This window comes from Tursiops truncatus, chromosome 9 (assembly GCF_011762595.2).
Source record: "Tursiops truncatus isolate mTurTru1 chromosome 9, mTurTru1.mat.Y, whole genome shotgun sequence".
Lineage (NCBI taxonomy): Eukaryota > Metazoa > Chordata > Mammalia > Artiodactyla > Delphinidae > Tursiops > Tursiops truncatus.
In genome coordinates, this window is record NC_047042.1 from 58,531,274 (window position 1) to 58,544,678 (window position 13,405).

Here is a 13,405-nt window from a genome sequence, read left to right on the forward strand (position 1 = left end):
CCTGTGGTTTATTAAGTTTGGACCCCATAGATAAGACTGCCAGAAAAACAGCTGTAGTTTAAGTGGTCTGGACATTTACTCATCTGAACATAAACAAAGATCAGCTCATTTAAATCCCTGTGTCCCGACTCAGCTGTTGGGACGACGGCAGGCCTGGCTCAGTGGAGGCCAAACATAAAAGGAGTGGAATGGGGTTGAAGGATCCCTGGACTATGATAGATTCCCTGAGTCTTCAGGACCCTCGGGGGCTTAAGGCCCTAAACAGAAGATTCACTGTTAGCCTTAGCACCTTTGCAGTGGCCTCCCCGGCACCCCACTGCCAATGAATCTACAACCACGGTGAATACAACCATCCTGTACATCTTCCAAGTGACTGCGTTTTTTGACCACACACAAAATTATTAATGTAAACCAAAGCACTACATTTAGTGATAAACATCTACTTCATAAATATCAGGGAATGAAAGTATCCCAAACAGCTGAAAACAACTGAACAAATAAAGGAGCCTAACCCTAAGTTTAAAACAAAAACATTTAAAAGAAATACTGCAATTATTAACTAAAAGATAAGATTTAATAACATGAAAAAAAACACTGGGTAATGGAGGGATTCATTTGCAAAATATATAATTATTTCACAGTGAGGTTTAAGTACTCATAATCTTCTGGTTTTAGTAGAAACATACAACCACCGATGCACATTTTTTCACATTTTCCCCCTCTACTCTTTCATATAAAGACAATAACATGATCAAACATTATACTATCAATTGCAAGTCACCTTTTGCTCACTTCCTATTAGGAAATTACCTTGATCACTTAACTGTGCAACTCAAGAGAAGTAGGGCACAGTCGACTGCGTGTCACTGATGAAAACGTGAGAGGTACCACATCACATTTATTCCAATCTGGACAGGTTGTCAGAGATGTGGTAAGTGAACTAGAACACTGCCATTCCCTATGGGGTCATCGGTTATGTACACGTTACATTCTTCTATCGAGTCTGGCATTGACATTTCCTATTCCACATATAGGTTTAAAAAAATAAAATTAAAAAGCCACAGGAGCAACCCTGACAGAGAAGTCTTGCATGCAGCCTTCTCCTGAGAAACTATGTAATCTTCGTTAACCCCAAGGTCAGCAAAAGTTTTTGTGGTGTTAATGTTAAAAGGAAAATAGTTGAACTGCCCGGCTCAACTAAAATAGTCCTTGAGTTTATTGGTCAGTGTGTTAAATGTTAGAGCTCTTCACATTGTTGAAAAAGAAAAATAGCGTCTCTAATTATTTAAACATTAAGTTTTCCTGAATGTGCTATCAACCAACAAAGAGTTCCTCTGCGAGTGTTAAACTTTACCACCTGTTTACAACATCACCCTTCTTGGCCGAGACCACCAGGCCAGGGGAGTCAGTTGCCAAGCCTCCTTTGTAATGGTAATAAGTTCTTTTTTCCTTAAATAGAAACAAAACTCCTCTGTTTGACACTGAACAAACAAAAAAAGCATGCATCCAAATCTCTTTCTGGTCACGTAGGGAGCAAGGAGCACCCTTTTCTATCCCAAAGGGGGCCAGCCTACTGCATTACAATGCCAAAAAAAAACCCCCCAAAACATCCATTCTCATAGCTGCACCAATGTCTGCACGTTAAGAAGGCCTCCTACCTCTGGACCCCACCATCCATTTGTCCCCTACTCTTGCTCTTGACCACCAATACCATCCATTTACTTCACAAGTGAGCACTGGGATTGGAAGGTGGTGCAGAATTAGCCATCTGTCCCCTTTGGCCTCTCTGGCAAGCGCACAAAAGGGGGAAAAGAGGTCGGATAAAATGAGATCTTCCCCTGAGGGGGGCTGCGGGGGCCCGCGGAGAGGTGGCTCCCCTCCTCAAGGCCAGTGAGATGGTCTCCACACCCCTGGAGGCCCGGATCTACCTAGTCGGCAAATCGCTGCAGGAGATGGTCCTCCCGCCTCAGGCTGCCGCCCGCGCCGCCGCCCCCGCTGTCCATGAAGCGGTCGCACGGGAACTCGATGAGGTCCGCCTCGCTGAGTGCGCACACGGTGGTGCGCGGCCGGTGCGACTGGAAGCCAGAGAAGTCGGCAGACACGCCGGTGCCCATGGAGCGCAGGGGCCGTCGGGTAGAGTACATGTGGCGAACGTGGACGGGGGCCCCGCCCTTCCGCCTGGCCCGCAGCTTCCTACGCAGCCAGCGCGACGCCCAGGCCGCCAAGGCCAGGAGTACCAGCAGTGCGTTGACGGCCAGCAGGGCCAAGGTCAGCAGTTGGTAGTCGACGCTGCTCTGGCTCCCAGGCTCCGGCAGGGTGACCAGCCCCGCGCAGTGGTCCCGGGGAGCCACCGGGCAGACCCGGCCGCCTAGCACGCCCTCCACGCACACCAGGTAGGGGGTGTCTGCCCGCAGCTCGCGAAGCGTGGCCGAGTCGCTGCGCTCAGGCAGGTAGACGAAGCGGTGGAATTTAGGCTGCTGGCCAAAGCGGTCGAAGAGTAGGCGGAAGCGCGCGCCGCCCAGCGTCCGGGGACTGCGGTGCTCGCGCACCGCCCAGCGCACCGCGGCGCTGTTGGCGCCCACTGCTTCCACGGTCAGGTTGCACAGGATGAACTTGTTGAAGTCACACGGGTCGGATACCAGCGGCGGCAGGCCGACCCCGCCGTCGGACTGGGCGGTGCTCTCCTGCTGCTGCGCAGCCAGGTGCTGCTTCGCCGCGCGCTGCCAGGGGTCGCCGGCTGGCGCAGAGCCCAGCGTGGCCGTCGGGGTGGGCTCCGTGTGGGCTGGATCCGACGGAGTCGGACGTCCCCGCTCAGGCTTCTCGAGGAGGTCCAGGGGGTGTGGCGCCGGGCCCGCGGCAGCAGCGGCGTTGGAGCTCGGCTGCTGGAGGCCCGGGCCCCGCCGGCTCAGCCTTAGGGCGCTGCGGTTACTCAAAAGCTCCCTGGCGGCCCCATCCCAGGTCACCCCTGGCAGAAACCGACCCCTTGGCTGTGGCTGTGGCTGCGGCGGCGGCTCCTCCGCGAGGGCACCTGCAGGGGGCGCCACCTCCTCCCCCGGGGCTGTGGGTAGGGCATGCCGCTTGCTCTCGGCAGTCGGGGAAACCGAAGGTGAGGGATCTGTGCAAGACCCGTTCTGCAGTTGCTGGTCATCCAGGTAATCCAGGTACTTGCCCCGCAGGGCCGGAGGGTGGCGACACTGCACGAAGACGGTGAGGAGCCGGCCCTGCGAATGCCAGTCACCCATCCAGCGCTTCAGGTCCCTCAGCCGGCAGTCGCAGGTCCAGCCGTTGCCGTCTAGATCCAACCGATAGAGGGCTGGGCTGGAGGCGAAGATGTCCCCGGAGAGGGCACTGAGCGCATTGTCGCGCAAGCTGAGCTCGCGCAGCCGGCCCAGGTGGCCAAAGATAGTGGGGTGCAGAGCGGACAGCTCATTGCCGCTCAGGTCCAGCGCCTCCAGGCTGTGCAGAGGCTCCAGCAGCGCCACGGGCAGCTGGCTCAGCCGATTGCCCTCCAGGCGCAGCTCGCGCAAGGCCTCCAACCCCCAAAAAGCCTCGGGCGCGAGGTGCGTGAGCTGGTTGCCCCTGAGCGAGAGTAGGCCAAGGCGCGGCAGGTGCTGGAAGACGCGCGGCCCGAGGTGCTGCAGGCTGTTGGCCGAGAGGATGAGGGTGGAGAGAGAGCGCAGCGGTGCGAAGGTGGCCGCGTGGCGTAGGGAGGGCTGCAGCTCGTTGGCAGAGAGGTTGAGGAAGCGCAGCTTCCCCAGATGGGCGAAGGCGTTCTTGCCCAGAAAACGGATCCGGTTGGACTCCAGATGTAGGTAGAGCAAGTTACCCAAGGGGGCAAAGACGGCGTCCGGCAGCGCCCCCAGGGCGTTCCCGTCCAGCCGCAGCTTGACCAGGCTCTCCAGTCCCTCGAAGGAGCCTCGGCTGAGGCGGCTGATCTCGTTCCCGTTGGCGTAGAGGATGCGCAGCTTGCTCAGCGGCGCCAGCGTGCCCGGGGCGAGCGCCTGCAGGAGGTTGTTGCCCAGGTAGAGCTCCTCCAGCCGCGAGAGCTTCTCGAAGGTCTTGGGATGCAGAGAACGGATCTGGTTGTACTGCAGGTCCAGCCGTCTGAGCTGCCCCAGGCGGTGGAAGTCGAAGGCCGTGATGTTGGTTATGAAGTTGCCGCCGAGGCTGTAGGTGAGCACGTCCTGCGGGCTCGGCAGCGAGCTGGTCTTGGGCACGGCGCGGAGCCCCCTGTTGGTGCACAGGAGGTGCTGGGGGTGCTGGCAGTCGCAGCGCTCCGGACACACCGGCTGGGCCCGCGGCGGGAGCGCAAGGCAGCCGCACACCACGAGCAGGAAGCGCAAGGCGCGGGCAGCCTCCATCGCCGCCCGCCCTGCGTTCTGCGGCCCGATCGTCCTCTTGGCCCGCCGGCTCTGTGTCTCCTCTGCATTCCCCTTGGCCTGGCCAGAGTCGCTAAATGGCCTCTTTCGGACTTAGCAGCGCCGTCCAGCCCCTCCTCCGCCCTTTGTCCGGTGGCTGGCCCGGGTCTCTGCAGGCGGGCTTTGCCTGGCCAAGTCAGGCGGCGCAGGGCGCTCCGCGAGCTCCGGGTGCTACTTGTTGCATTTTTGCAGAACTTTCTCCGGGTGCGCGTCGGGGGCGGGGGGGCCGTGGAGGGAGGGAGCAAGACCTGAGCTTTTTGTTTGCAGCTTGAGTCCGGAGAGCTGGATTCCCTGGCACGGATTCTCCCCGCCAGCGGATTCCCCAGCTGCAGGCGGGAGCCCTTCCAAGAGCTCCTCCGGGCGCGGCTTGGCTGCTGCGCCGGGGAGGCTCGGCCCCCGCAGCCCGCGCCTCCTCACTCCCAGTCCGGGACCGGTAGCGCGGCCTGGGTGGAACAGCCCCGGGAGGAGCCGGGGGTGTGCAGGCTGCGTCCGGAAGGGACCCAAGTCTGCGAGTGGCGAGCAAACCGGGCGGAAATTCGTTCTTCCCACACTCTGCCCCCCGGGGATGCAGGCGGGGGGGTGGGGGGAAGGAGATGGCGGAGGGAGGACAGACCTCGGTAGGGGGAGGAGGAAACACTAAGTGGCTCCGCGTCTGGTCAACCGGAGCCCGGGACGCCAAGTGAGAAAAGTAGGGATTAAAAACAGCTGTACGAGTCGGACACGCCGGGCTGGGGGCGGGGGTGGATTACCGGGCGAGCAAACGGGATTTGCAGACAGAAACCTTTTTATTTTAGACGAGCACACCAGTCGCTTCGAAGCAATGGGATCGCGAGTCGTTTTATTAGTTTTTAAGACACTTGCTCTTCCAGGTGGCCCCCTGCAAGAAGTTGGGGCAGCACGGAACCTGCCAGCGTTCTACGGGAAGTTTCGGGCAGCAACAAGGCTGGCTGCCAAGAGCTGTCGGTGGGCTACTGTCAGAAGAGGCTAAATCAAGACATCCTGGCTGTTGCGTGCTTGGGTTTTTGACATCGTTGTACTGGTGGCCAATAGCCGAGGAGAGGTTCCGCCCCTTCTTAGGGATCTAAACTGAGTAGTTGCTTGGCCCTGCTGTAGGCAAGAGCATGGAGAAAGCTCAGAACTGGTTCTGCCACCGTGAAAGTCTGTCAGATTTAGGTGATTTAGTCCCATTAATCCTCCTCCAGTCTTAGAGCCCTTGGGGCAGGCTCTGCACGTGTGCATGTATATATAATAACCTTCACAGACCCTCTGGTAACTGCTACCTGCTGGGCCCTCCCCCTTTATGCCTGGACTTGTGGTGATCTTCAAAAGTTTTGCCCACAATTTTTCAGACCTGGTTTACTTGGGGGAGTCTTAACACTTATTATCAACAGGGAGTGGAGCATTTATTAATGGCTCCATTCAGGGCAGCCCCAGCTGAGAAGGAGAATGGGCAAGGAAGAGCTGTTAATTACTGTTTGTTCCTGCAAGCTACCCCCTACCCTCATCCCAGGGTGTTCAGAAAATGTAATTTTAAGGACCTACTGTGTGGAAAATTAAAGGAGAGAGACATATCCTCACCTCAGGAGGCTGACAATCTAGTGGGGAGGGCAAGACAGGAAAGGTCAAATAACAGTGTAAGGCTGTAGTATGAGAAAGCTGCTGAGATGCAAATGATTTTGAATAATTCCAATGTTCAATGGTGATTAATTGCCTCCTTCAACGATTCATATAGGCAAGTGAATTTAAAGAAAAATGAGACCGTTGGCAGCATAGTCAGTGAACACTTACGGATGAGCAGGGACCTTGGGTCCAGGGAGATGGGGCTGGAGAATGGAAGGTAGGTAGGTAGTGAAATGTCCATTCAGAGCACAGTGCACAGAGCAAGTTTGCTTGTGATTTGTTTTGAGATTTCTAATAAAGGATGAACTTGGGGAACCAAGTATCTTTCTGAACAAGATGAAAGATGAAGTTGCCCAGGCAGTTTTGTAGTTTGGGTTTTAGTTCTCCTTGTGAGAAACCTCTGAAATCCTTTAGTTCTTGACTCCAGTCCTCCTTATGAAGGTCTGGCTGCCCTAGAGGGTGAGGCCCAAGCTTGTACCGTGTAGCACAATTTCTGATCTGGGCCCCAGAAGCTGCGAGGAGGACCTCAGTCCTTGGTGGCAACAGAGGTCATTCGATTGTTCAGAGGAAAGAATACTAAGAAGCTGCTGGCTTTCAAATTGAGCTACTAGATCTACCTGGGCTGCAGCTATAGCAGCATCTGCTTCTGAGGCCCTAGCCTTGGGACGCAAAAACAGCCTTCTGAGCGGGAAGGAGGTCGGAAACTGAGAGGTGTGATGTGGAAGTGGAAGGAGCAGAAATCAGACCCTCCTCCTTTGCATAAGCTTCCTCTTTTCCTGACTCTTCCAAGAAAATTTTCAGAGTAAACGAGGCCGGGAGGGGCATTCCCTCAGAGCTCACTACAGTTTGGACTAATCACTTACTCCACTGAGGGTGTTGTTCCTTTGTAGATGCCTCTAAGTAAGATTAACAAAGTTATCAGACCCCTGCAGTTGTTCAGTATTTTTTTTAATGTCTTGGGTATTATTGTCCAGTGCTTAATATTTCTACCAGTAGTCCTGGATTGCAGGTAAAAATAACATCTTCCATGGTTTCATGTCAAAAGACGATTGGTTTCCCATAACGTTCAGTTTTCTTGAAGTAACACATCTGCCCCATGTAGTTAGCCTTGCTTAAAATAGATAATAGTATGCCAGATTTCAAATAAGTAGAAACAGTTTCTGATAGGTCTCGCTAGCACCCTCAATCTAGTTTCAGTTAGGGTAAAATTTTGAGATCTGCAGGTAAAGTACGTGTGTGTATGGGTGCGTATACGTTCTTTCTGAAAAAGCGTGATTGCCATCTTTTTAAGAAATGCTTCCCTTTTTAAAGGCATATAACCTGAGGTCAACTTTACAAATGAATGACATTAAAAAACTTCAGAGTACACATATGTGATATCCATATGTGCCCCCAATGGTCTCCATGTCTGTGGTGCTGTGTGTTCAGGTGTTCGATTTAATCTCAGACCATGTCTCTCTTCAGGAGTTAAAATTTTGCTTGAATTCGGTAGTCTTAGAGCCCCTGGTAGTAAAGAGCTATAAAAGTAACTCCGTATTGCTGCTGGTGATCAGGCAAGAAGCATGTAGTGAGAATTTAGCATGTGCCAAATCCCAGGATGAGCCCTGGGAAGGCAGCGCTGATAAGACACAGGGCCTGACCTTAGGGTGCAACAACGTTGCGGAGACTGATGGGCGGGGAGCAATTGCCGTGGGAGCCCTGAGGAGGTGCACCTGGCTGGACTGAGAGCTTGAGGAAGGTTTCCAGAGGAGGGAAGTGCTGAGTACTACCTATGTGATGGCGAGCAGGGCAGGAAAAGTGCGAGAGACTGACTTAGACACCTCCAAATCTTCTGTCTGAATCTTTGTTGGTGAGATTCTTTTGACATGTGTTTTTTAATAGTATCACACAACCAGTTCATACAATGACTTCCAAATAAATAGTCCCTTATTCCCCTTTAAGGCTTTCAGCAGGGAGTTGACATGATCACATTTGCACTGCAACATCAAGAGGTATCTCTGCCTAAACAAAGTAGGTGCCACACAAAGAAAATGTTCTCTCTCTAGTTCTTGCCGCCTCGAACCTTGAAATCTCTGACAGATTTGTGTGGGACATGTGTTGACAGAACGTCCAGACCAAGGTATTCCCTTATGTAACATACACGCAGGCATTATATAGATACTATAGATACAGTACACTCTTGGACCAGGGCAACCTAGGTCCCTACCCTGGACCCTACACTTTAGAGGGCCATAAGAGCAGGATTTTGATTTCAGGCTTCCAAAGATATGTAACCACCCACTGTCCACATCCCCACTCCTGCTCAGGATTCCTGGGACCCTGGAATTCCTTACTTAATTACCTAAGTCTGTGCAGGCCTTTTTCCTATCTGTCCTCCTGGAGACCAATCATATCACAAGTGTATACCCCTAGGGCCAAGAGAAGGCTAAAGGGTAGCTGTCAAAAGAATCTGGAGGTGTGGGTTGGGATTTCAACTCTAATGCCTGGGAGACCTCCAGGAGACTCCTGGTAATGCAGGACCCAGAGCTAAGAGGAGGAACCATAGACCAGTGCTCTAACCCCAGCCTTCTCAAACATTGGAGATGTCTGTCCATATATGTAGCATTTTAGGAGAAGAAAGTACATGTACTTGGATTAAAGAACAAGGAGAAAAATTATAGGAGTTTGAAGGAAAGCATTTTTTAAAACATAAATTCTACTTTATTATAACATAGCCTATACCTAATTTTCTATAAAAAGCAATAATTTTTAGTAAGAGTAAGGACAGAGTTGTCTCCATTTAAATGCCTATCTCTTAACTATGTAATGTCTTTGTTTATGGATGGATCCCAGCTTGATCAGGTTGCAGGAGAGACAAGTATTGATTATGCTTAAATGTATAATTTGCATAATCACAAGTAGAGAAACCCAGGAAGGAAAGCTGTTCGTAAGAGAAACAAGAGTTTTGTCATTTCACTTTTGGAAAGTTTGCCCTTTAAATCTCAAGCACTCTGGGGGTGGTTTCAGAGGTCAGAAGCACAAGCAACTTTGGGCTGGTTTCATGATACATATATGTGGCCTAAAGGTTTTCAGCTATTCTTGCCCAGGCATGGAATCTTGGGCTTGCCAGGGATGTACACACTTCCTTCCCAAGCAACCTGTGGTTCCCTTGATCTTCAGATATAGAGGCAGGAAGGATTCCAGGCCATGTCTTCAGCAGCCCCTGGAGCTGGCGTGAGTTGGCCCAGGCTGCCCTGGTGCAGGACAGGTTAGGCGAGAAGAGCTCAGGCCTAGCTCCCCGCTGCAGGGAGAGGTAGGCCTGCCACTCCCTGCTGGAGCGGCAGGCTTAGCTGACTCAGGGCAGCCTGCAGAGACGGCAGCTGTTTCCTCATCCCTAGTGAGCCAACCCCAGACAGGCAGTGTGGCCCCTGACACAGATGAAGTAGGAAACCAAGAGTCCCAGTGGTTCCTTGGCATGCTATCAAATGACCCCCAAAACTCTCTTTATCTGAATCGAGCCTCATCTTAGCCCCAGTCTGAGAGGCAAGTTTCTTTGCCTTGGGGATTAGCAATGTGAATGAGAGAATCACTGGTTTACTGTGTATCTGCTGATTCTCCATTTTTGCCCTTAAGGAATGCAGATTCCTGGAGAGGTATCAGCCTGATTAAATCAGAATCTCAGGGGGCAAGGCCCCAGCACCTGCATTTATAAGCCACCAGATGATTTTTTTTCACCAGATGATTTTTAGGCACACTGAAGTTTGAGAAAATTGATAGACACTATTTCCAGAACACCTGTTCATAACTGGCTGATCATATTCTAGTAACAACAGTAGTAATGCTGGCACTGATGTAGTGCTGAGTGCCAGGCAGTAGCCTAAACACTCTACATAAAGTAACTCGTCCATTTCCACACCTACCTAGGGAGGTAGGAACTACTGTTATCCCCATTTTACAGAAGAAGAAACCGAAGAGCTTATTAAAAATACAGGATCCTAGGCCCAGCCGCGGAGAATCTGATTCAGAACCTCTGGAACAGGGCCTAGCGATCTTTATTTAGCACATTCCCAGGTATCGCCTTAGGTATTGTGACTGAAGAATTCTTACGGGCTTATTCAAACATTTCAACGTCTCCTTTTCTAGGAGCCTAGGGATTGACAGAGTAGACAAGGTCCATGCCTTCTGGGAGCTAAGCATGGCCCGGGAGTTAAATGCATATAAAAATCCAGGAGCATGGTGGCATCATAAACAGGATGAGCACCATTTGCTATGCTCATAGCAATTATCTTTTGGAAAGAAAATAATAAAGAACTAAAACCTTTGTAGAAAGCATCAGTCCACTTAATACTGTATGTGTCTAAGGCCATTTACAAGGTGGAAGCTAAAAGAAAATTTTTGAAATGTTAACAGTTGAGAAAAAGAAAAAGCTAGAAGAAAATTTTTGAAATGTTAAGTTGTTATCTTTACACGGTGAGAAGATGAATAATTGTTTACACCCTAGGCTTTGGCATTTTCTAAATGCTATACAATTACTATGGATTTCTTTGAAATTAATAAAAAAATTTTAAACAAGTGCTTTCATATTTAATACCTGATTTCACCTCAACATGTCTCATAAGGCAAGTAGGTGAGGGATATTCATATCCCCAATTTGGAGGCAAGGATGCTAAGAATTAAAGGAATTAGCTAACTTCTGGAATGATCCACCGCTGTAATGATAGAGTTCAGACCACAATCTAAACTGTTGACTTCTGACCCCAGGATTTTATAGTTAGACCTCGCTGGGCTCCCTGTTGATACAAGCCTATGTGTACAACTATTGAGGCCAGTTCGGGGTGATAGTCAAAATATTTAGCAACTGGTCCAATAAGAGCACCAGCCAACAAGGTTTGCCAACCAGGTTTGGCGCTGCCTGGTCAGGAGAGACAGAGGCCGGGCCAGTGCCCACCAGCTGAGAGTGTACTCACCTGCACTTGACTAAACTTTTTTTTTTTAATTTATTTTATTTTATTTTATTTGCGGTGCACGGGCCTCTCACTGTTGGGGCCTCTCCAGTTGCGGAGCAAAGGCTCCAGACACGCAGGCTCAGTGGCCATGGCTCACGGGGCCCAGCTGCTTCACGGCATGTGGGATCTTCCCGGACCGGGGAACGAACCCGTGTTCCCTGCATCGGCAGGCGGACTCTCAACCACTGTGCCACCAGGGAAGCCCTGACTAAACTTTTTGAATGGTGCTTTAGGCATCTCTTTTTTCTCTTAATAACTGCATTATTAAAAACAATTTATGTAAGGCTTGGCACAATAATCAGTAACCATGAGAAACAACACACAAAGTTTTCCTGGGTCCACGTTTCTTCCAAACTGCAAACTTGCCTGAGGCCTGGTGCGTCGCAGTCACTCAAACCTAACAGCAGGATGTTGGTGAGAGGGCACAGATGATCCACTTTGACAAAATACGAGTTTTGTTTTCAATATTTTAATTCAGAAATTGTCTCCCACTGTCTTTGGTGGACTGACAGATACATTTGAAGGGAATTTCATAAAAAAATACTATTTTTCTCACAACTTGATCCGAATTGTTATAATTAATGGATTAAAAATATTTGTAGGGAAGACACCTCTTTTGAAGAGTATCAACTTCAAGGATTAGCCACTCATGCTGTAAATGTTCAGTGATTTCTTATCAAAATCTGGAATGTACAAGTGGCAAGTACTCCCCACCCAAGAAACCTCCCCCAGAACTGTAGATGTCTCCTCATTCTAACATCACTGTATGGGGCCAAAATCGTGGAGGCAGTTTCATACCCGTGTGGTAATTGGGCACAAAAACCATGACTCTGTTCTGGCAGGAAACACTGTCAATCTTAGTAATGGAAATAATCTTGGACAGTGAAATAATTGACTGTATACAGTGTAAAATACCCTCAAACTATTTGCAGATTTCATCAAAAGACCAAATGTTTTTTACTTAAGACCAGGAACATGGCAGGAAAGGAAATTAGAGGAAGGAAGCATCCCTCCCTTTTTCAGTCTCTGTAATTTCTATAAAGATTTGCACTTTGATTATGTTTAGTAGCACCATATGCTGGAGTGGGACTCAAGATCAAAGGTTCCAGCCACAGCACTGGAGCCTTGCTGTAGGCAGGATCAAACATTACTGTTGGTAGAATGCTAATGTATCTGTAAGGACACTCCTTCAGCTTCTATGCATCCCTATTTAATTTCCAAAATGTAACTGGTATACCTCAAACTTGAATGCTTTTTTATTGTCTGCTATGATACATTGTAGGTTGAAAAACAAGTGGTTGTTACCATTTAAAGATATTTAGAACTAAAGAATTTTCAAAAGCTTAATGTAAATTGTCAAGTTTTATAGTGTGTATGACTTTAAAAACTGGGGGGAGTGAAGGATGGCTGAACCCTGCTTTGCTTTGGTTGATAAGAGAACAGTATTTTTTTTTCCATTCTCCTTTTCTCTGCAATCAAAATTTTCTGCGATGAACATTTTTTTAAAATAAGTTTATTCATTTATTTTTTGGCTGCGTTGGGTCTTCATTGCTGCACATGGGCTTTCTCTAGTTGCAGTGAGCGGGGGCTACTCTTCGTTGCGGTGCACGGCCTTCTCACTGTGGTGGATTCTCTTGTTGCAGAGCACGGGCTCCGGGCGCACAGGCTTCAGTAGTTGTGGCACTCGGGCTCTAGAGCGCAGGCTCAGTAGTTGTGGCGCATGGGCTTAGTTGCTGCGTGGTACATGGGATCTTCCTGGACCAGGGCCCGAACCCGTGTTCCCTGCATTGGCATGTGGATTCTTAACCACTGTGCCACCAGGGAAGTCCTTGAACATTTGTTTTTGCAGTTAAAAATCTTTGGTAAAAACGTACATGATACCATATTCACTTTTGCTTTCTCCATTGCCCTGCCATGTCTTCCTTCCTTTGCTACGAATTGCTTTTCTTATAAACCTTTTTAAAAAATCAGTCTTAATAACGTACATCATCTTGGATACAAACAATTTACTATATGCAGTGTAAAAACCCCCAAAGCATTTGCAGTTGTCATCAAAAAGCCAAACGTTTGTCATAAACTGCCCGTGTGATATGTATGGGGTGATCAGAAGATGCAGTCCACTTGCTGGGTCTCTGACCTTGAACCGCGTCACAGTCTCTCTGATCAGGGTTCATTTTCTCATGTCTAAAAAGGGACAAATAATACTTGCCCAATATACGAGTTTTGGGAAATATATGTGAAAGCTCTTACAAACTATAAGTGTTAGGAAAATAGGATTGTTGCTAACATTTCAACTTCCTGTGTGCCTTCTCAATGAGAATCTGAGGTCCTCCAGGGCAAGACCTTAAGTCTTATGCACAGCTTTTTGTCATCCTCTGTAAC

General features: G+C 49.6%; 1 protein-coding gene across 9 annotated transcripts in view; it reads right to left on the minus strand.

Annotated features, from left to right (window-relative positions):
* Positions 1-4,938, minus strand: part of TRIL (TLR4 interactor with leucine rich repeats) — a 118,837-nt gene extending 113,899 nt beyond the window's left edge. For 6 of the 9 annotated variants that reach the window (XM_073809770.1, XM_073809768.1, XM_073809772.1 and 3 more), the window contains exon 1: positions 811-4,938. In XM_073809770.1, coding sequence (XP_073665871.1) covers positions 1,929-4,361 — 2,433 coding nt within the window. In that variant the 5' untranslated portion in view covers positions 4,362-4,938 and the 3' untranslated portion in view covers positions 811-1,928. The remainder of the gene's footprint in view (positions 1-810) is intronic. The other 3 variants (XM_073809771.1, XM_073809769.1, XM_019926284.3) reach the window with 1 other exon arrangement.
* Positions 4,939-13,405: the final 8,467 nt, after the last annotated feature.